Consider the following 24,514-nt stretch of genomic DNA (forward strand, 5'->3'; position numbering starts at 1 on the left):
GCCCTTTAGTGGGGCTTCCCCCCCCCCCCCCCCCCCCTGCAAGGACTAAGTGCTTGTTTTGTCTAGGGGAGTCAAGTAAAGCTGTTTTACTCACCTGATCCTCCGTCCCATAGTGGTCAGCACTCACCTCTCTCCCTCTTTGCTTCGACTATAGAATGCCCTTCAGCTTCATCACGTTACATGCAGGTCAATGGACCTGCATAAGACGTGAGGACTTCAGCGGTTCTTAGATTGCTGGAGTCCAGGAAGAAAAGGCTGTGGGGACCGGTCTAGCAGAGCGAGCTGATGGGACCAAGGATCAGATGAGTAATACAGATTTATTTGAGTCCCAGTGCAAGGGTAAGTTTTTGATTTTCCCAGACTTCTTCTTTAAAAAGTGTTAACTGGAGTTGAGCTTAATGCTTATTTACAACCACGTGCCTTTCTAAAACTACCCTGTCCACAAAGTGATAATGCTATAGGGATTTCAGTGTAATGTAATGCAATGTACAGTAACGCTGTTACAGGATGTGGAAAATACAGGAAATGGAAAATAAATGGATCCACTAGCATGATCAACACATAATCTAATTGATTTTGTATTAATGTATGTTTGAAAGTCAGTTCATAGACATTATTGCTTGTTGTTCTTTAAATTACCATTCACTTGCTCACTGCTGTTAGCGGTGAGGTTCTACGTGGTACCTATGGAGAATAATCACTAAAAATGACAAAGGAGAGATAAAAGTAAAGGGGAAAGTTAAGATCAAACTTGAAAAGCTTTTCTTTATGTCAGGAAGTTTTAAAGGTGATAAAAATAGGAATAACATTTTACAAGTTTACACATTTCTAAATAGGCCACAAAATCTATGTAGTTAAAAAAAAAACAAAACTATTTCATAGAGAAATTCAGAATTTCAGATGTATGCAATAGTTATATTTTTGAATTTAAAGTAGATGTAAAATCAATGACTAAAATCTCTTATAATCTTCATGAAAAAATCTAGTTAACCTGTGATAAAGGTTCTTGCCCCAGCAATTCATGTTATAGAATGACAACTCTCTGTCCCTATCTACCAATTGCTTTCCTGTGTGTGGGCCTGACACAGTTGCTTTTGATTGGGACTGTAAGATCAGCATCCCTGAGAAGCAACAAAGAATGAAAAAAGGCAATAACTATTTTATAAAAGAAAAAACATGGCAATTGTTTATGAGAGCATACAGGTTAGTAAATGTACCTTTTAAATGAGTAACAATTTCACTGGCCTAGTGTACATAGGTTTCCAGCAAACATCCTCTCAGGATCACAAAATGTACAAATGTAGTTCTTTTAAAGGTTTAGCCCACCCAGTAATTATTTATTATAATAGGTGGAGTCTGGTAGGCTATGTCTTCTGCTGGCTTCCTAAATAATAATAATGTTCCAATACCTTTTTATTGGTGTGAGACAAACATTGACTTAACTGACTTTAAAAGACTCCTAATAAATCGTATTCGTATGACTGCATTCCATGATTACAGAAGAGCCCTGGGGCCATGCTACAAAAAACTTGAAACATGATTCTGACTTTTAAAGTCCGAACTCTGTGTTTGCAAGTCAGAATAATGTTTGCAAGTCAGAATTCTGTATTTAAAAGTCAGAATTTTGTTTCTTTTTTCTTTTAGTATGGCTCAGGGCTCTTGCATACAGGCTATCTCCTTTTACTTAATGTAGTACATTTTTTGCATATAGATGATTAATAATATAGGAAAGAGGTAAATATTAGAGACCTGTTTGTTTTTCAGCTTGACCATGCAGAAGGTTCACAGTACATTGGTGATCTGTTGAGTCATTTAATAGCAGCACACAATACCCAGTAGGGTATTGATGATAATTATTTAACTAAAGGAAAGAAGTGTTTTAGACAAGGGACATGAAGCTAAATTGGCAATAGATGATTTTAGAATGTAAAACAGCCTTGTACAGTGTGTAATTGTTGTACTTTGTATCAGGAAGATATTAGAACAATTTCTTATGATCGCTTACAGCAAAGTACAGTACTGCTATTTTATAAATCTGGGAACAAATCCACTTTTCCTGCTGGTCTGCCAGTGAGTAAATTTCAGTTGTTATATTCTTGCAATTTAGGGATATTGGACTATACATTTTCTCATATTTGTAAGATACAATGTAACTAGTTACTTGTTATTGAAGTAGTGACATTTTAAGAATGTCAGGTGTTACATAGGCTTTTCTTCCCCTCTTTTATGTAGGCCACTCGAAACTCAAAGCCTGTCTTCTCAGGAATTCAAAACGTTCTCACCATTATTACAAATAACAAGAAGTTTAAATCAACCTAGACTAATCCGAAGGAAGAAAATCCGGCATGCAGGTAACGCTACTGTATTGCTAAATTAACTGGATGATGTAATGACTTCTGAAATATTAATTAAAATACACTATGGGCTAAACTTCTAGTCTTGTCTACAATCTTTTACTTGGTGTAAATCCTCAGTGTGAAGCCCCCATTTGGGGTCAAAATCAACTTTTTGGAGGGTTCTCAGATAAAAGCAAACTATTTTCAAGTAGGAGTCTACTGAGAAATGCATATTTGGGGTTTAAAACAACTGAGAATCGGTGTTGACACAAAATGTTGCACTCATTCAACTACAACATGAAAACTTTGTGCATCCCTGGGCCAGGTGGTGGTGAAAAAAGGAACCTTGAAGTAGTATTAAAGCAGAACTATGGGGTTAAGGCTTTTCCCCATAGTTCTCCTTAGGGTAACGGGAGGACACAAACTAGCGTTCTCCCGTCACCCTAAGCTCAGTATACCACGAGCTACAGCGAGCCAGCTGTTCCCGCACCCTCCCCCATCCGTTCCGCAGTCAGCGCTGGCAGATCGGAGCGGGGAGGGGGGAATCCAGCCCCTCCCCTGTCACGGCAGAGAGCTGTGACAGGATCGAGAGGTGAGCGAACGCCGGTATGTGTTCGCTCACTTCTCGATCTACTGAGCCGACCTGTGACAGTCTCATTGTCACAGGTCGGCTAGAACTATGAGGTGAGTGAAAAGCACTCACCTCATAGTTCTCCTTTAAGGGAAAAAAGGAATATATGGAGGACATTAAGAGCATCCAAGGAACAAACTGGCCTCTTTTTCTAGGACACGCATGCCATCGTTTGAGCCAAATAAATGGAAACTTGCTTCTAATGAGAGGAAGAGAGAGGGGAAAAGAGATTTGCTTTATTTATTTAAGCAGTCACAACACTGGTGATTGATTACAATTGATCCAATATATTTAAGCTGCAAATAACGTACAGCTAATATCTATAGCTGGCCATACACCTATAGATTATCTGCAGATTTTCTATGATCAGATGGAAAAAGTGCAACAGATTCCTCCATCTACGCTGAACTGTGTGGATGGAGGAATCTCCCGCTGGGCCAAGCTGAAGTATCTTGCTAGTCGGCCCCGCTGGCTCTCAACATACCTGTACAATCTGATTGGATGCAGACATTGTTCAGGTGTTTTGAAAGCCAGCGGGGCCGTCTAGCAAGATACTGAAGCCTGGCCCAGTGGGAGATTCCTCCATCCACACAGTTTAGCGTAGTTGGAGGAATCTGTTGCACTTTTTCCATCTGACCACAGAAAATCTGCAGATAATCTATAGGTGTATGGCCAGCTTTATAAAATCATGTTATGGTAGATTGGCTTGTGGCCAGAAAAACAAAAGAAACCCTGAAAAAGGGGGTCCACCCTTTCCAGTTATGTAGAGGAAACTATTCAGAGACAAAAGATGGCCAAACAGTCGAATTTGTTTTCGGAACATTTACTTGATTTTGTAGTTCATTTTTGACCGTATTGTTGAAAACTTGGAAGTGAGCAAGGAATACAGGAGTATATAGGAGTGTATATGGTGTTCCTCCTGATGTGAGAAATTGTACAAAGTGAAACCTTTTCTGTTTCATCTATTACCTTTTCACCCAATATATGTTTGATTACTATGTAGTTATAAATCTTGTTTTTAATGCAATGTGTATTTCATATTTGATAACCCTCACAGAGCATACAAAGTCTAGTATCCTCAGAGCTCTGAGTCACGGTGTGACACTGTCTGAGAGTACAGCAGACCTGGACATGCCTCCTGAAACCAGAGAACTTTTCCTCATTAAGGACAAGAAAACTAACTCCGTCCTGAAAGGTACATTTCATTTTGCAACTTTACTGTTAAAACTCTATAGCCTTCATTTAAATGAAAAATAATTGCACTACATCTCTGCAAAATATGCATATGTTTTGTTGTTAAAATACTCTGCAAGCCCAGAAAAATACCTGTTAATCTGCCAGAAATCCAGTGAGCTCCTAACTTCCTGTTTGAGCTGACAACACAATATGGCTGATTTACTAAAGCAGTGCAGAATACTGTGTATGAATATTCCCTTCAATTATCCAGTCATGTGCAGATTAGTAAACATGAACTACGTGTTCTTTCCTCCAAGAGGGGTTCTGTGCACGACTGATAACATTGGCACTTCAGAGTACACAGGAAGCACACTGGATTTCTGGTGGGATCACCAGTTTTTCTTCTTCTGCTTGTGCAGCATCTATGACAGCTAGTTAAACACGTTAAGGGGAATTTATCAAAACTGGAGCAGACAAAGTCTGGGGCAGTTCTCTGTGGCAACCAATCAGCTTCTGTCTTTCATTTTCAAAGCTTAACTGGACAAACTGAATAGAGAAGCTGATTGGTTACTGTAGACAACTGCTCCAGATTCTGTCTGCTTCAGTTTTGATAAATTCTACCTTATTGTGCATCCCCAGTTAATGATATATTACAGATTATTACTATTTACACTGTTACTGCTGTTTGCATTAATTAAAAAAACCTATTCAAGTTTCGTAATACAATACAAATTGCAACGTCAGAAAAGAGTTTTGCACCTCGCTCAGTTACAGCATACATTCTTCATGCTGAGTAGATGATGATGATGATGATATCAACTGGGCACTTATTTCAATTACAAATCCTCTGTCAGAAAGACTACCACATTGTTTTCTAGAGGAGATTGTCCTCCTCTACACTCGTGTGACAGGCAGACATTTGCATTATCCACTGGTAGGGCTGAACTTACCTCTGTAACCTCTATATACAGTCATGGCCAATCTTTGATCAATTGTTCTCTTTCGTCCACATCCAGGGAGATTAGCTACAGTGCCATGGTCTGTAAACTTCTTGACAATGTTCTGCACAGTAGACATGTGCACCAGCAAAAAATTAGTTTAGTTTCGTTTTGATTCGGATTTTGCATTATTTTGTTTTTCGGATTCGGGTCCGAAATTAAATTCGTTTTGGAATTCAGATTCGGACAAAATTCGTTAGCGGTAGTCCGGTCGAAATTTCGTTGCAGCAAAATGACATTAGGAAAAAATTAGGAAATGACATTAGGGGAAAACAAAATCAAATTTTTAATTTTTTTTTAGTTTACAGAAGATGGAAAATAAAAAGCGTGAGGTTCCCCCCCAATTCATACCAGACCCTTTAGGGGGGGTGTCCCCATGCCGATGGGGACAAGGGCCTCTTCATGCGGTCTTGGCATTCAGAAAATATATAATGTTGGGGGGTTTTACGTCATTTTCAGGCCTAAAATGTGGAATATAACATGGGTGCAAAAAATGAAAAAAGGGCCTCAGTCATGAAGGGGTTAAATAAGGGGGCACCCAGATGCAGCCCCCCTTGTGAATGAGGGGTACTTGTACCCCTACCCATTCACTAAAGGGTTAAATCAAATAGTAAAAAGTCCAGACTTTTGATAAAATCCTTTTATTTGAAAAAAACAAAACAGTAAATCTTTGACTATTCCTTTAATAAAAAAATAAAAAAAAATGGCTCCATCGATGTAATCCAGCGTTAATCACGGTGCAGGACCCCCGCCGACCCACCGAAATAAAAAAAGTCCCGCGGCACAAAGACTGTCCGATCCCGACGAAAACTCGCCGCAAAATGACATTCAGCCCGAAAATAAACAGATGGGCGGAGTGAGCCGTGACAATGCTATTCAGGTCTGTGAGCCGAGGTGTCATATGAAAAGCATTATGACACCTCGGCTTACAAACCCGAATAGCATTCGGAAACTCATGAATAGTATTCGGGAGTTCACGATGCTACGTAGCATTTGACAGCTGAGAGTGTCAAATGGGCGGAGCAAGCCGTGACGTCCTAATGTCATACCGCTCAAAAACGAAAATTCGTCCAAAAACGAAATTTCGACCGGACTACCGCTAACGAATTTCAGGAATTCGGATTCGTTTGCATTCATTTTACCTGTAATTCGGAATTCGCATAAGTCCGAATTTCCGAAATTTCGTCCGAGTTTCGGAACGAAACGAATCACCGCACAGTGGACACAGGAACATTAAGATCTCTGGAGATGGACTTGTAACATTGAGATTGTCTATGCTTTTCCACAAAAACATGGAATGCCATTATTTCTTGCAATTTTGAGAAGGTGCCAATAATTTTGTCCAGTCCATTTTTGGAGTTTTGTGTGGAATGTGTCAGATTTGGCTTTTTTTTCTCCACTTTTTTTGTGTCATACCAATACAAACACACGAAATAAAAATGAGAATGCCTAAACATTTGTAATTGCAACAATTTTCCTCGCGAGTGGTGCATTATCTGACAAATGCAGGGGTGCCGATATTTTTGCCCATGACTGTACATAAGTTGCTGCGGAAATAGCTAGCCTTCTACTTGTAAATAGTTAACTGACCTTGAGTAGCCAGTGATACAGAGACTTGTGGGAGTTGCAGAGCCTGGGACAAGCTCGTGGCTGAGCCTGAGACCTGAGGCTGCACTTCCCAGGAGCATGTGCTTTCAGGAGGATGGGTGATTCTGGGCTGGGGTTGCTCAGTGCGCTCAGTATGGGAGACCCCAGAGAAGGACACAGATCCATGTGGCTGCCGCTGACGCAGAGGAGCCATAGATCCTGTGTTAGCCTGTGTATGGGAGTGTGAGAGTGGACTGGAGAGTATTCAGATAGAGAGACTTCCATGTAGTCTGTGGCAATCAGTGTTGTTTAGACAATTGTTCCGTGGAGCGCAACCTTACCCACACAGCGGGGATATTGCGGCCTGGAAAAACGGCCGCGCCTGTACAGAGAGATGTCCATAGAGGCCTAGTAATCCACGGGATGCCTAGAGGTGTTCTCGGAGAGCATTCTTCAACATCTTCCTGTGACCAGAGATCATCTGCAAGGTACAGCAGATGACTTCAGGACCAGCAAGAGTGTTGGGTGAGAGAAAGGGGACACTTGTCTCTCGCTGACGGACATCACAGCCGAATGATTGACTCTGGAACTGTTGAGAGGCCTTTGGCCATTTGTGTCACTTCTGCAATACAGTATGGGCCCCAACGATGACTAGCCTGGACTATTGCTACTGGCCAGTAGTATAGAGAGCTGGAGATTAATTGGGACTGGGACATTAGCAATCAGGTATTCAAAGTCAAAGATAGCAACTGAGATAGTTCAGTACTGCATATTTTAGTATATAGACAGCCGCGACTGCTTAGTGTCTAAATATCCAATGTATATTGCTGAATGTTGTTTTCTTCAATTATTGTGTTTCCTTTATGTAATGCTTAATGTATATATACCAGTTGCTTACTAAAGCTGCTACAAAACTCTCTAAGGTGTGTTGGTGTGCTGTGGATCCTGTTTGGGTGGTACATTTTGGCTTGGGGACAGAAATACCCGGGTTATTCTGGCGGCTCCTTCGGGGGTGAGCGCTACTCCTCTATTAAAGCTTGGTCAATAATTGCTAAATGAGGCCATTATTTTAAAACGGAAGTAAGTGTATGGCCAAGCAATATCTAAATAATAAATACTTAGGTATAGGGATGTCCCGATGCCACTTTTTTAGGTCCAAGTACTTTTCCTCAGGTACTTGCTGATACCAATTACCGATACTTTTTCTTAAAGGGACATGTCACATTTTTGCTAAAACAACACAAACTGATAATTTAAGGCAGTTATAGTATAGTAATACAGATGTGCACCAGAGCACAATACAGATGTGCACCAGAGCACAATGCAGATGTCCCCCAGAGCACAATACAGATGTCCCCCAGAGCACAATACAGATGTCCCCCAGAGCACAATACAGATGTCCCCCAGAGCACAGCACAATACAGATGTCCCCCAGAGCACAGCACAATACAGATGTCCCCCAGAGCACAATCTAGATGTGATCGGGTGGCAGGGAGGGGATGTGTGGGGTGTTGGTGATAGGGGTAGTAGGGTGGCAGGGAGAGAGTGGTAGTGATTAGTGTGGTTCAGATACAATAACACAGGGCAGACAGGGGTGTCCAGGCTGCTGTGGGTGTAATATTAAGGGAGGACATGTAACAGAGGGCTGCACACACTATCAGGGTCATTACCTTGTAACATGGCTCGGTGCAGAGCTGTCAGTCCATCCACTTGGCATCATTCCCCACGAGGCCACACTGTCTCCTCACTGACATGGCCATGGTGCTCCTTTCTCTGCACTGACAGAGAGCCACGCTGCTCTTCTCTCTTAGGGATACGGCTGTGCTGTCCCACTTTCTGCACTGGCATGACCACGCTGCCTCTCTCTTCTCCTCTTTGGCCCTGGATTGGGAGATGGACTGCCCAGGAGACTGCGGACCAGTTGGTGACTGGTGCTGGTTGGGAACCCCTGCTGCACAGTGTTGGGCTGTCAATGGCTGTGCCTGCGCAGGGAAGGAGGAGGAGGAGCTATAGAACCGGACAGGCACTGCCATGGACAGCTACTTGAAGGTCCCCAGCAAGCTGCCGAGGGCCCCGCAAGCGCGGGAACTCGGACAGCCACTGCTGTTTTTAAAAATCTAAAGGGGCGGTATCTGCCTTAAGAATCGGGGCATTTTCACGTGTACAAGTGCTCGTGAAAACACCAGGTATCAACCCCGATATCGATACTAGTATTGGTATCGGGACATCCCTACTTATGTACAGTCTTTCTCTGATTTTAAACAAACTAGACATTAACAGTAACTTACATAAAACAGTATACTTGTGATTTATCTACAGATTTAAACATTATAGAGAGGAACAGCTTGCAAGAAAAACCTAAAAGAAAACCTAAAACGTGAGTCTTAAAACAACCTATTTAATTCTAATTGCTAAATTTTCATTGTAATTATTATTTATAAGCATTGTTACATTTATTATTATGTTACATTTTAGTGGTCTAGACATTTCTTCATCACGCTGGCTGAAGACACATGGGCTGGTTGCTAGAAGGCTCACTATAATGGACGCCCTGGCCCCAACCACTATTCCACACTCTTCTACATATATTCCAGTTCTTGACAAGCATGTTGTTTCTAAAGTGTTTGATGAGGTGAGTGCACATAGATTCAAGTAATGGCCATCATTTTTACATTTTTAATACATTATTAGGTGATTATACAATGTTTTAGATGTAAAGGAGATCAGCTGGACACAAATGATTCTATGTAAAATTTGTAATTATATGTATGTATAAGCAGCCATATTTGCTGAATACATATTCAGGCTTTTTTATGTTTTGCAGTGATAAATAATTATTGTGCTTTAGGGCTTGTGCACACCAATTACAGTGCAATCCAGCGCGGTTAGCTGCTGGAATGCACTGTATTGTATACTAAATGCGCCCGTGCTTTCTAGGGCCCACACCAGAACACGTGGCACAACAATGTCTGCGTTCCAGTCCAGTGCGATTGCAAAAAATGCTGCAAGCACTGTTTTTTTCCACACCAGAATGCAGGGGGGAGTTTAGTACGAACACACTCTAATGGGTGTGAACAAGACCTAACTGTTTATTCCCACAATACTTTTCTAAGGATTTGATTATTAAGGCAAATAGGCTGTTCATTTTGCAAGAGAATTAACATTTTGCAAGGGAATTTTCCCTTGGCATAGTAAAGCTCTGCTGACTTGCATCATCATCAAAACATTGTGGAAGCAATCATCAAGCATCATGGAAGCAAAAAATAGTTTTTGTTGGGTTTTTTTCCACACGATTGGGTATTCTTTGCAAAGTGAATTTTCAGCACATTCACTGAGCTAAAACAATTTTGCAAAGTTAAAATTCCCTTGCAAACTGAACAACCTATTTGCCTTTCATAAATAAACCCCCAGAAGTTGGTTATCCCACTGAAAACACTGTCCTCCCTATGTGGCAGATACCATACCCCAACATATGTTAAGAGAGAGTAATTGCATTGCATCACTGGGCACCATCTCTAGTGGCTAATCTACAAAGTTCTATTTAATTCAATAAAAAAAAACGTAGAAGATGAAGTGTATAACAATATAATTAATGCATTAATAATGATCAAAAAGTAAATAATGAATTGATAAGAGAAATACTTCTCCTTTAAGCACTAGCCAAACCTGCACAAACCCTACTTTAATCTAATCAACCATGACAATCATCGTAATGTTTATATAAAACTTATGTTTTAAAGGATAATTTTGATCCCCCAAATTTCAGGTCAGGTCAGATAAGAGGAGTAATATTACCTTGGCATCTACAGCAAATAATTAGCATGTGACTACATTCACTATGTGTTCTAGCCTAAGAATACATCTACCTGTCTCCCTTTTCAGCTGCCCCCTGTTGCTGTTCCTTAGTTGGGGAGAGGGAAAGGGCTTCATTCTGGCACTGGTACATGTTGGGAGTACTAAAAGCAAAAGCAGACTTGACTTATCTCTGATATCAACCCTCATCTTTTCTTGGGTGGCAGACTAGAGGGGTTAAGCGGTGAAACAGAAAATCACTGACTCCCTCTCACTAATTACTAGTTAGTCCTGTTGTGGAAAATTGTAAATATCTTGTGTTGTGCGGGGTTCTGCTAATATTTTATTGATTTTATTTTATCTTAATATTTGATTTATTTACTTTTTTTTGAGTCATCACTGTAAATGATTTGTAAAACAAAAAGTACAATAACTGTGAGAAAATATCGAATTATTTATCATTTAACGAGAATCTAAACAATGGACAATATATGTAATTTGCTCCAGCTACAGTATTAAGTATGCGAATCTGGGTGCTTTTAATTTGTCACCACTGCAGGGCAGTATAGAGCTACTTCCCATGATCTCGTTCTACCTCTGTTTAAAAATGACACTTTACATCACGCAGTTCTGTTTACAAAGCAGGGGCTAATTATGCAAACAATTTATGAAACAGCATCACTCATGATTACATTGAATGAATTATTGTGCTCTTATTATGTGTAATATCAGCACAATATTTATGGAATGTTAGTATTACCATCCTATATCAGCAATGCTAGCTGCGCACAAAAAGACATCCCAGTCAGTATGTAATGAGAGCAGTTTTTTTCTGATTAATGTTGCATGTAATGGTAACAAATAGCAACAAAAAACTTTTACATTGGTTGAAATAATATACCTGTATTAGTGCGCTGAAAATGTTCGTATTATTTATAGCATGTTTCCTGTGTGTTTTCTGTTTGCTGGGTCCTCACTGCCGTCCGAGGCCCCATGATGAGTCGCCATGGCAACCATTAGTATCCGGCGGCCGGTGGGCCCCCCATCTCTGCGCCGGGAGTGTCGGATGAACGGGGTACCGCTGGGTACCGATCCGGCGCTGGGACTGTGCTGGGCCCCCTAGAGGCCCGAGGCCCTGGTGCGTCCGCACCGCCTGCAGCGGCGGTACTTCCACCACTGCTGATGGCACAAGAATACACATGGAGATACTGTAAACAGGCACATAGGTACATACTGGTGGCATAGGGGTACACTTGGACATATGGAGGTTCTTTAGTGGCTTTCTCTCCTCGTGCTTTCTCCTCGCTCTCTCTCCTTTCTTTGATCATGAAACTTAGTTTGATGATACATACAGCGTTGTGTGGTTCTTTTATACTGTGTATAATGCATTTTAGCATTCATAGCATTTATTTAAAAACTTTAAATATAATGTATTATGTTATGAATGTTTTGTAAATAATTGAGGACAGAGTATGTTTACTGTGTCCTCAATTATGAAAGTTTTTTGTTTCGGTTTTAAAAATTTCGGTGCACCTCTAATGGATATACTGTATATATTGTTATTACATTAATGTTCATGTTGCTTATTACATATGCAGATTGTGCTTGCTTTGCAGTGCTACATACTGCTTATGCTTTTTTAACCAATACATGTCTGAAGGTGCTCATACACTGTACGATTATCGTACGAGAATCGCGGGAAATCCGGCGATCGTACGATAATCGCAAAGTGTATGGAAGCCGTGCAACCGTTTCTACTGTACAATCGCACGTCTTCCGTTGAACAAGCGGGCTGGAAAACCCGCCGAGAATCTTACGATTCTCTTACGGTTAGTGGCGTGCTTGTTCAACAACTGCCGAACGGGCCGGTGTGCGCACGGGCACACTGCCCGTTCAGCATTGCAGACATCGGAAGCCCGCCCCTCAGCAAGTACAATCTGCCTGTCCAAGATGGGCAGATCGTACGTTTTTTTAATTAATTTACAACAATCGCAAGACAAAAGCCTTGCGAGGGTTGTACAGTGTATGGCTCCCTTTAGGGTCTGTGAACTGATTGAAAAAATTTGCAGTTCCTGTGTGACTAATATCGTAAAAAAAAACTCCACGGGTTTTAAAAACTTACACTTGCAGTGGAGCTACTACTCTATTGCAAGGAATAAGTACTCGTTTTGTCTAGGAGGTGAAAATAAAGCAGATGTACTCACCTGATCTTCGGTCAGCAGCCACTTCTCTCTCACCTTCTCTCTGGCTGTGGAATTTTCCTTTGGAATCCTCACTTCTAATGCAAGTCAAAGGACCTGCATTAGATGTTATGATGTCAGCAGTTCTTAGACTGCCAGAGCCTAGGGAAGAATATGCTGTGGGGATCGATCTAGCAGCCAGGTAGCATCAAGGATCAGGTGAGCAAATCTGCTTTATCTGATTTCCCCTAGACAAAAGGAGCTCATAACCCTTGTAGTGCGGGGTTAGCCCCACTTCAAGGGTAAGTTTTAAAATTCTTGGAGTTCTTCTTTAACAGTTGTTTAGCAGAGTAACATAGTTATCTGCTTTGACATTAGTGGCTAATCTACATTTATCTACATTTAATACAGTAAGAGCACTCACACCACCTGTGTTGGCCTATGTTGCCCATGCCATGGCCAATGCTATAAGCTGAAATCTATTGTTTCCAATAGGCCCTGTTCACCCCTACATTGTGCATTGGTGTGCACTTAGTGAAAATGGAACAGGTTGCATTTTAACACCGCTCAAAGCGCTGCTCATCGGTGTAAAACAGGACCTTAAAAAGTGCATGTTAACACATGTCAACTTAAATGCATTTAGTACATGTGGTGTGAATCCAGCCTAAAGGTGCCCATACACCTTACAACCATCGCAAGACCCTTTTTTTTAAAAGCTCGTACGATCTGCCCATCTTGGACAGGCAGATCGTACTTGCGATCATCGAAAGCCCGCTCCGATGAGGGGCGGGCTTCCGAAGACTTCAATGCCGCACAGGCAGTGTGCGCTTGCGCACACCGGCCCGTTCGTCATTTATCTCCCGAGAGCGGCACTACCCCGCCGACAATCGTACGATTCTCGGCGGTTTTCAAGCCTGCACGGGAGACAAAAGACGTGCGACCGTACAGTAAAACGGTTGCACGCCTTCCATACACCTGCCAATTATCGTACGATCGCGGGATTTCCCCTGATTATCATACGATAATCGGCAGTTGTATGGGCACCATAACAAAAATAGGAAAAGAGCAATTATACAAAAAATTTCAATCTGCATCAAAATTAAGGTACACTGCAATAATACCTCAAAGCACGTGTTCACTAAAGATGCAATGGAGTAGGCAAAAACTGGAGCAGCTGTGCATGGCAAACAATCAGCTTCTAGCTTTTATTTTGAAAGCTGACTGTGCACATCTATTCCAAATCCTGTCTGCTCCAGTTTTAGTAAATTTCTCTTTACGCATTTTACAGCTATATTTCATTTTAAAACTTCCCTTTCACTATTTACATTTCTAGCATTTTGTAATAGCTTGGTGCTTTATAAATAAAGATGATTTATTATAATAATGTACTATTATGGTTATTATTATTTGCATGGCACATGCTGAAGTTATTTTTCCTGCCAACATTACAGCGGTTATAATCTTTCCTGCCTCCCTATTACTTCCCTTTATCCATGTTAAGTTGCTATGGCAGCCCCTCATTACCATCAAGCCAGTGTGTGCTCTCAATAGCCTGATAACAAGAGTGCACTACTTGATCTGTTTCAGGAGATTAATTCATTATACTCCTCATTAGAATACTCATCGCCTAACAAGAAGCCATGTGCTGGACACGGCATTTGGTTAATTCGCTCACTGTCACACAAGGTATTTTATTTTCTAACCGTTTATGTAAAACTGCCAAAATCCACATTAACGTTTTACAGTATATACACAGCAGAATAATTTTAAAAAATCCAGTAAATTGGAATATTGTTGTTGTAGAGGTATAAACAATATTTAAGTTTAGAGGGCAAAGCTATGCCTGTGCCAGTGAGGTGATGAAACCCAAGACTTACTTTGTCTTATTTATCAAATTTATGCTCAACTTTTATACACTTCACTTTTCATTACATTTGTCACACCATCCACTGTCTAAGCCTGGAGAAGAACTAACTGTACTTGTTTTATTAGAAATTAGCAAGCCAATGGCTGGACAAAACCAACAAAGGATGTTGTGTGAGATGTGAGATTCCCATAATAGGTTTTGCACTAGGATTCTATGGATTGTATTTGCTACTCTAAATTTAAAAGGAATGTATAGTATTTATTCTCTTTACAGTTATTCTTCACTTAACGATCAAGTTCTGTTCCTACGACCAGGTCGTTAAACGAATTGGCCGTTAAGTGAGGAACTGTATATAGTACTGTACTGTATTAGTACAGCACTGTACTATAGTGTTGGAGATGTACAGTACTGTAAATACAGTACTTACCAAGTATAGTAGCGGAGAACGGAGAACAGTACTGTATGCAAGATAAAGTCGGTGAGATGCTGCACTCTGCTGCCACGTTACCACACGTACTGTTGGAGAGGTGGTCGTAAGTGCGAGCGGTTGCTAAACAGGTAGGCTTGTTAAGTGAGGAATAGCTGTATTTATTATTTTTATTTATTATATTTTATTATTTTCATATCTTTATTTATTATGGTCAGAAATAAACAAAAAAAAGAAACAATTTAAAAACAAAACAAAACATGTGTTCCTTTTTTTTTTAATTTTCAAAATGTTTTTTATTGAGATTTTAACAATAGTACAAAAATATGTAACATGGACAAGATATTGTCAATTTTGGTACAGAGCAGCAATAATCAATGCAATGCAATACAATGGTAACAAAATTGATTCAGTACCTGCGATATGCGTTCCTTTTTTTAATGGCTCTTTCTGATGTTTCAGTGAGTGCCTTAAAGGAAACAGATTCTGCTGTGCTCTCTTTAGGAACCTCATAGCCCATAGTGCTTTGTGTATCCAGCGTAATTGTAACACACACACACACACATATATATATATATATATATATATATACATATTACATATATACACACATATACAGTCAAATATACTAAATGGGCATGTGAAAACATAAGTACATCCCATTAGATTTGTTGACTTTTTCAGCATATTTGATTTGAACAGGTGGTGGAAATGTTTTGGTTTGGAGTTGTTTTGCTGCTTCAGGGCCTGGGCAGCTTTCAGTCATTGAACCAGCTGTACATTTTTCCTTAAAAAAAAAAAGTTTTGTTATAGGGGGTGGTATTTTGTGTGTTTTATTTTGGGGTATTTTTTTAATTCTATATTGATGGGGCCTTTTTCTTACATTTGTGATGTTCAAAGTGCAGCATTTACTGGTTGCTGACCATCTGTTCTTGGAGCTGGCTGATGTATTTAGCACACAACTGCATTGTTTAAAAGAAAAAAAGTGCAAAAACAGTGAGTACCTAAGCCACCTTACATTAAATCATTCAGATTCACAACACTATCCTATACTAAAATAAAAGTTAGACATACATCCGTTTGGGGCTAATCTCCCTAATTAAAACTGTCCTGCCACTTGCCAATCTTACACTGCTTTATCATCTATGGTCTTTTACTTTTTAAATGAAAACACCAGCCTGTGCCAGTTGTCTCTACATTTCAGCCTAGTCATGCTTATTTCATTTGCCCTGCTGCTGAGAGTTTGACAGAAATTGGCCAGTGGCAGGATGGTTTTTCCGAAATGAAAACAGGGACAGCCCTTTAACTAACCGCTGAACAATTCCTATCCACCAGTCAAAGCAGGCCATAACATGTGTTATTAAATGTTTTAGTTGCTCTAATTGTGACTTTGCAGCATGAATTCTTAAATGAACACGTATAGACTTCTACCCCAGATTTCTTCTAGCAGATTAATACAGGTTCACTGTCAGGTAGATTCTTGTCAGTTAGTTGGCGTCCTCGGTCCACCGTTTACTGTTTTTCCATCGCCATTTGCTAGTTTGTAGTGTTGTAACTGCCCTTCCGTCTTTTCTGCCCCATTTATGATTGTTCTATTCATTGTTTTTGCAGAAATAGTTTGGATAAGATTAAAGTATAAATGTGAGGCTATATTTTGTGTCAAGTTAGTGGTTGGTCCAGCGAGCCTTTTATTCCAAGTTGATGCCACCTCTCCCTTCCAAATACTCCCCTGACAAGGGCAGGCAAGCAACAGACCAGCTTACACAGAGATTGATAATGACTTGATATCTTTTTTTTTTAATATGCCGATTTAGAAATTCTATACTACAATTATCATCTTAAAAATTGCAGGTAAAAACACAGAACATCAAGTATTTTAAATGCTTACTTGCAGCATTTTCCCTTTCCATACATTTGTATTCTCTTTTAATGTTCCTTTGAACCTGTTGGCATATTTCACTGCTTAATAAAAATTAAATTCCTATCATAGCCTCCTCCCTCCTTGCACTCCGAAGTCTCTAATTACTGTCTTTGCTAGCCTAACTCCTCCACGCCTGGGGGAAGAGTGAAGGGGAATGCTGTAGCACAGGGGTGCCCATAAGGTCGATCGTGATCTACCAGTCGATCGCAAAGCTATCGCTGGTAGATCGCGGGTCGACTCCCTGTCCCACGCTCCGTGTACCCGAATGTGTCAGACGCTAAAGCATCTGACACATTTGTCTCTCCCCTCCTGTCTGAAGCGGCCAATAACCTTTCCTACCGCACGTAACATAGGTGGCCGCCTCTACCCGCACAGACACTGAGACACTTTGTCCGCACACTCCATCTTCGTCAGCGTCCAATAATCATTGCCTCCCGCACGTAGTGGCATCGGCTGCTCCTCCCTCTCTTCAGTGTGCACGTTTGACTGGCCCCTCCCCGCCCGTAGCTGCTGAGAGTTTGACAGAAATTGGCCAGTGGCAGGATGGTTTTTCCGAAATGAAAACAGGGACAGCCCTTTAACTAACCGCTGAACAATTCCTATCCACCAGTCAAAGCAATGCAATCCAGTACGTTCCATCCACAATAGCGCCAGAACGCACTGAGGATGGTGTGAATTAGGCTTTAAGGCTGGTTCACACCACAAAAGCGGTCAGGCTCTGGAACGCACTGTATTGCCCTCCGGTCGGTTGCCTGCATTCAGGGGTGATCACCCGAACGTGTGGCACATTACTGCCTGTGTTCCGGTCTAGTGCGATCTGCAAAAATGCTGCAAGCACTAATATTGCAGATTGCACTGAACCGGAACGCAGGCACTAATGTGCCACGACATTTCACTTGAATGACAGCTCTAAAGCTGGCCATACACAAGTCCTTTTCTCTCCTTCAGCACCACTTCCCCACCAGTAATGTGACAGCAGCAGGTGTGATGTTAGAATACCCAAGTGGCCAATCAGCTTTAGCCACTGTTCAGTTGAGGTTTTGGAATGGCTCCTTCGACAAAAGTTGATTGAAAAATATATTTTTGTTGAATGGGGAGGACCCAAAGCGGCACACTGCTTGAATTTTGAAATTCGAACAGTTTATGGCCAGCTAAAGTCTGCTGAGAATGTTGACCTCACATCCAAGATGGTAGCGCACAGCAGCAGTCCCATGATGTTTGTATGTCTATACAACCGAGGCTTTTACAGGTAAATAACATGCCTAGAATGTGAAATGCACATATTATCCTATGCGAAGAGTATCATTGAAATAAATGGTCTGTAAACCAGGTTTCTTTAACCGTTTTGCTGCCACCAATATAAGTCATATGTCACTGGCAGCAGGACCCTTTAAACACTATAGCCGCCAGAACTCTGTTTACATATGTAAAGCTAACTGTTTGCTTTACACTTCAAGTGTTACACTGAGCTGCCACTAGATCGCTTCAGGGGCATTGTAGTGTGCCTTGCTTCCTGGGCTCCGCTGCCTCTCCTGCAGGCCCGGGACCAACATCATGGGTGTCGGTGGGTAGAGGGAAGAGAGACATGTGTGTTACCGATCTCCCTGCTGAATGGAGCCAGAAACAATGCTTCACTTTCAGCTGTCATTACCCGGTGGCAGAAGCCAGAGAAGAAGCTATTCTGCAATCTGCACTCCTATAGCTTCTTTGGAGTGGAGTAGACCCCTAATGCCACCTTAAAGAGCATCTGTCACCACTAGTATGCTATCACGCAGGGGGTTTGTAAGCCCCCCCTATGTGATGGCAATTAAGTATAAAAAAAAAAAGTAAATTTCGTGCCCGGGGCCCCCCCCCCGCCATGGTTTTCGGGGGGACCCCGGCACAGGAGCTCACCATAGAGCCCGTAGAGCAGACGAAGAACGGCCGCGCCACCTGTCTCAGCTGTCACTAACTGCAGCTGTCGCATAATACGGTACCTCTCTTGGCAGCAAAAGGGTTAAACTTAAATAAATAATAAACTAAAATAACACTGCATGAAGCCAATGAGAGATGCCTACACTATCATGCACACATTGCATACCTGTGGCCACTCTGGCTACAGGTATACATTAAGTCCTTAAAGAACTGAATTTTTAAATAAACAACATTGAGATAGCTATATTGGCCTAACTGCTGCTGGTGTGCGAAGATAGGTACTGTGCTGATGTCCTGATCCTGGTGCATTGCAAGATTGACATTTCATTAAGTTTTATTGGCACAGCACGGCGTGATGCAGTTTTACCTCATCACAACATGCTGCGCTGAAAAAAAAATGCATGCAGTACTTTTCTCCAGCTCACACTGCTGGCGTCAGATGTGTTGATTTAAATAGCCTTGTCTGTGTGTGTTGTGGCTTCGCAGCCCCTGGTGTGAATTGGCCCTTATTGTGGGCTCCATAGTTCTGTCACATTGAAATTCAACAAATCTATAAGCACCCATTTTATTATAAAACGTGGAATAGGATGAATATTGAAAAGTAAAAAATAACTATACAAATAATAATACGTTGGGTAAACTATGAATGAAAGGCCATGTCTTTTATTTGCAAATGTTAATATATGTTAATTGTTTCAGGTGTTCCCCTTGGCTCACGTAAGTGGAAACAGGAAACTTATCACATTAATTAATCCCCAAGCTGTGAATCTCGCAGACTACAAGGAGAAGCTTGAGCAGGCAATTAAGTCATATGAAAGGTACATTTTGCATCCTAAGTATGCTCTTTACTAGACAATGCAGCACAACAACTGGGATTCATTTACACAATTTCTTTCTGGCTCCTGTCCTCAGAAGTCAAACACAGTATAGCAGACTTGTATAATGAGGCTAAAGCTGGCCATACACCTTACAATTATCTGCAGATTTTCTATGGTCAGATGGAAAAGGTGCAACAGATTCCTCCATCTACACTTAACTGTGTGGATGGAGTAATCTCCACCTGGGCCAATCTGTTGCACTTTTTCCATCTGACCACAGAAAATCTGCAGATAATTGTAAGGTGTATGGGCACCTTAAGATGAATGTGCAAAGTGCACTAATACATTGCAAACAATTAGAATGACATTTTCTGTGATCTGACAAAAGTAAACTGAAATGTCCTTGGCTTTTATGAATAGCTGCACTTTGCACAATATTATTGCATAGTGTAGACAGCAACATGTCTACGGACCAGGACTGAGAACAAGAAAGACATCAGCTTTGCATACCTAGTTAATGCTATGAGGTTGATTTACTGAAGGCAAATAGGCTGATCACTTTTCAGGTGAATTTGCACTTGCAAGGGAATTTTGACTTAGCTTAGTGAAAGTGGTGAAAACTAATTTTTCAAAGAATACCCAATCATGAACAAGGATAATAAAAATACAGTAGTTTTGACTTGCAGATGTTTGGATGGTGGAAATCATCAGAGCTTCACTCATTCACTAAGTTAAGTGCAAAGTAATCCAGTGTGAAATTTTGCTTATGTGCCTGTATTTAGACCAGTCACTGCTGCTCTCTCCCTGTAAAGGGTGACAGGTCTTGTATCCGACCCTTGGTTTTTCAGTTTTTTGCAGGCAGTCTGTACTGGGTGGGCCTGCCGAGTCACTCTCACCATTCTACTGCAGCTTAGTCATTATGTCACTGTTACTTTTAACAAGTTAATAACTGGGCTTGCAAAGGCATTTGGTGCACACAAAGTAGATTTATATCCTGTATGGCTATTGAGAAATATATTTAAAGGAAAGTTTGTGTGCCCAGAATTTAGCTTTAATCTAGCTGAGAAAACGGAAATACATACAAACTATCCTTGCTATATTTGTAAATGTTGTACTTTTACATTTTAATAGTTTTATTTTATATAATGATACAAGGAAAAAATAAAGTGAACATGTCAGCCAATAAAAATCCAAGCAACCAATCAACAGGAAATTCATACAAGTAGGGTGGGGGGCCAAGTAGTCATTATAAGTTAACTTTGCAATGGAAGAACAGCAATTTTTAATAAAATGAATCAATATTGTATGTTTTTATGGGGATGATGGCCTAAATCTAATAGTTTTGATACCATAGTATACCAATCTGCCCTAGGAAGAACAGAAAATCGCATTTAGAAAAAAGTGGTAAGATAATGTAGCCTGCAAGCTGTTCTTAAGAGGCTTTTATGCATCCCTAACGTACTTTAAACGACATTCCAGAAAGTCCCAAGTGACTCTTTCAGCAGAAGATAGTTACTTTTTTTAGGATCCACGTAGCAGACATTTTGTGTAATTATGTTAATGAAATCGTATCAGAAGTGGAGCTTATATCACATCCAGAGAGCTTTAGATTGGACTGTGCAAACTGCTGTAAAATGTTAGTGATTTCCAAAAGCCTTTCCCATGTGACCCTAAAATAATAACAGGGCTGATGGGAGATGTGCTTTTCTCATCTCTTTATGTAGATGATAATTTCATGGCTACAATATGAGATGATGAAGTGGTGCAAATGGAATACAAATCATATTGGATTCTTGGAACTGTATTATTTTATTAACTATTTAACAAATATGTATAATGCAGAACAAGTGAGTATGTAAAATGAAAACCGTGTATGATAATAATATAAACATTATAAAATGACCTTGTAGATTTAAGAAGAAATTGGAGTAATGTGATGAGCAGAATATCGTGAAAAGAAATAAGGTCTCTATTTGGATGATTGCTGTGAAGACATGAAGCTCTTTTGGGCTGTTCACTAATACTAATGATTCATACTAAGTTTTGAAATAAGACATGGAACAGCATAGGTAAACAAAAAGAGAGTGGAATTTTTTTGAAGAAAAGATAGGGATAGTGATAAGGGACAACAACAACAAAAAAGGAAGGTTGGACATATAAAATATGGGACTATCATAGAATGCCAGCCAGGGACTGAAATGGTGGCTAGAGTGGAGAGTAGGAGACCAAATCTGAATACTGACTCCTTGGAGGTTACATATAACACATATATATTTGAATATGTCCCTGATTGGGAACCACAGATAGTAGAAAGCAAAATGAGTAGTTGTTGGAGTAGTGATGGACCAGTGAGACTATGACGGTTTAAAATTTAGCCAAACTTATCCTGTAGCCATAAATTGTTAAAATCTAAGCTCCTGGAAAAAAAATCTAATGTCATCATTTTCTAATGTCATAGATTTATATTATAGATGTGAAAGCCATTCTTTAATTTTTACTGTGATAACACAATTGCTTTGGTTTATTGAGTATAAAAATCAACAGGAATTTTTACAGGTTTTATTAGCATTGGTATTGTGGTCTAATAAATGTAGTGTCAGATCATCCAGAAGTGTTGAACTAGGTCTTTCCAAAATATGCTTATGAAAAGCCAGTCTAGTGCGGTTTCATCTTGTAGTATTGTTTACATATACAGTATGGTATAAAGTGTCTCTTTACAGTCCCTATCTGCACACATATCTAAGTGGAATGAAAACAAAAGATTTTTATTTTTTTACCGATGAGAATATATTTCAGAGACAGATTCTTTTCTTATTCTTCTGTTAAAAGTTTCTGTGACAGGAGAAAAATCTTTCAGATTGAGATTCTATGAAAGATGTTTGGACTTTATATTCCCAAGCTTTTATGAATGTGGAAGAGTTGAAATGCTTTGACATCAGTGTCTACATCTTTGTATAACCCATTTTGTTCAATAATAATGTGTTAATCAATTTGAGTTTGCTCAAACCATCTCTTGTATCTATTACCAGGCGTCTAAATTTAATCGTGTGGAGAGCTCTATCGCAGATAGCAAGAGATAAGTAAGTGGTACTATAATGTTAATGTCATTTGTAAAGGTATCCTTTCTTCTTACTACTTTAAAAATATTGAATACTTTTTCTAGTTCATAGGACAGAGGAAGCAATATACATTAATATGTTATTAATATACATTACATTAATTAATAACATTAAGGGTAATTTTTTTAATTCAGCAAATGTTTGGACAGTTATTTCTGCAATGTTTAACTTCAGGATTTTTTTGTATTAATTTTGTATTTAAAGTTTTATAAAACAAGACAAGTTTAATTTGCAATATACAACCAAATGTTCAAGGTACACTACAAAAAAGGTATAAAATAAAGAGTATACAACATAGCTTAGCAGAATCTGGCCTCATGACCTCCACTTTTTTACATGCTTGTTTTTCCACTGGGAGTTTGTAGATTACCCCTAAAGGAACCTCTGGATTTCATTGTAATCACTTACTCTGCTTAAAGCAGAACTAAAGAATATATTTTTTTTCTTTCAAAAGTTTTTATAAAATGTTAACAGTAATAGTAAAACGTACAATTTAGTATGCAAACAGCACAAGAATCGCATAGAAAAATATTAGTCAAGTACAGAAGGCTTTATTAGATTAGCATATTACGTTTCCCAACGCAATCCACTGACTCGACACGATGAAAGTTGAGAATGAGGGAAAGTCAGAGAAGTAAGAGAATAGGAGAAAAAAAGAGAAAGGGCAAGAGTAAAGGCCTGGTAGCGTCAGGACCACCCAGGCGAGAACAGGTCAATCAAAGGGTTGTTATACTGTCAGAAGGAATATCAGGGTGGGCATATGTTATCCAAGGGTCCCAAACCTTGGTGCCATTGCTTGTTTAGCAGCCAGGAGAACAAAAACTGCCAATTTGTGCTGAGTCTTTGTAAGGTTTGGGGGTTTAAGATGTAGGGGCGTGAACCAGGGGTCTTTGACAATTTTTGTGTGGAAAAGGGTGCACAACAAGTTAAACATTTTAGCCCATAGTCTGTCACCATCTGGCACAAAGTATATTTTTTAATGCAAACACTTTAAAATTGCAAGTGAAAAGTTGTACATGCGTGCATGCACACTTACAAATCTATGTTAACTTTTGCATTATCCAGATTTCATATTATCCATATGCCATCTTGCCTAGTTTAGCATTATTGGAAGGCGATGAAGATGCATGTGAAGCCATAATTTCCTAGGGACCTGCTGAGCTGTTGGGTTCTCCAGCCCTTCCCAGTGGTGACCCTCCCTAACTGGACCCAAAACACATGGACACGCCAGTAGCCTTAAATGGATTTTATGTAGAAGAGTAAGAAGGCCCTGTAAGTTAAAAAATGTTAACACATATTTTATCTCAGTGTAGTTGGCACATTAAAGTATACCAAAATAAATATAAATGCTCGAAAACACAATTGATATTTGTTCTCTTAAACTGGCTTTAACGCAGTAGGCTAGACAAATGAACAATTGTGTTAATTTAACAGCAGTGACAGTAGCAATGCAAAATTCCCACATAAACAAAGAATTCCAATAGCAAGATGGGCTATCCTATATTACTTGGTCCCTACCTACACCACTGGCCAGTTGGAGAATCGATATACAGTCTGCTGTCGATGGGGCCCATAACTCTTGCTCGAGCACTCACTCTCAAATGAAGACTATTTGTAATTCACAAGGAAACTCCCCAAAGTGTTCAGGCTGGATTCTTATATGGCAGAAAAGTCTCAAGGCAACCAGCAAGTGAGATTTCCACAAATAACGTTGACGAAAAGGCATCTCACCACTAATGCTGTTTAGG

The 24,514-nt window shown here is 40.1% G+C and overlaps 1 protein-coding gene across 1 annotated transcript in view; it reads left to right on the forward strand.

The window, feature by feature from the left end:
* VWA3B (von Willebrand factor A domain containing 3B) overlaps window positions 1–24,514 on the forward strand; it is a 135,129-nt gene that overhangs the window by 48,039 nt on the left and 62,576 nt on the right. Inside the window, exons 16-21 of the mRNA XM_018562814.1 lie at window positions 2,233–2,351; window positions 4,025–4,162; window positions 9,048–9,105; window positions 9,204–9,360; window positions 19,529–19,647; window positions 22,677–22,727. Of these exons, the coding sequence (XP_018418316.1) occupies window positions 2,233–2,351; window positions 4,025–4,162; window positions 9,048–9,105; window positions 9,204–9,360; window positions 19,529–19,647; window positions 22,677–22,727 (642 nt within the window). The remainder of the gene's footprint in view (window positions 1–2,232; window positions 2,352–4,024; window positions 4,163–9,047; window positions 9,106–9,203; window positions 9,361–19,528; window positions 19,648–22,676; window positions 22,728–24,514) is intronic.

Source organism: Nanorana parkeri, unplaced genomic scaffold (assembly GCF_000935625.1).
Source record: "Nanorana parkeri isolate BGI_ZX_2015 unplaced genomic scaffold, ASM93562v1 scaffold21, whole genome shotgun sequence".
NCBI lineage: Eukaryota > Metazoa > Chordata > Amphibia > Anura > Dicroglossidae > Nanorana > Nanorana parkeri.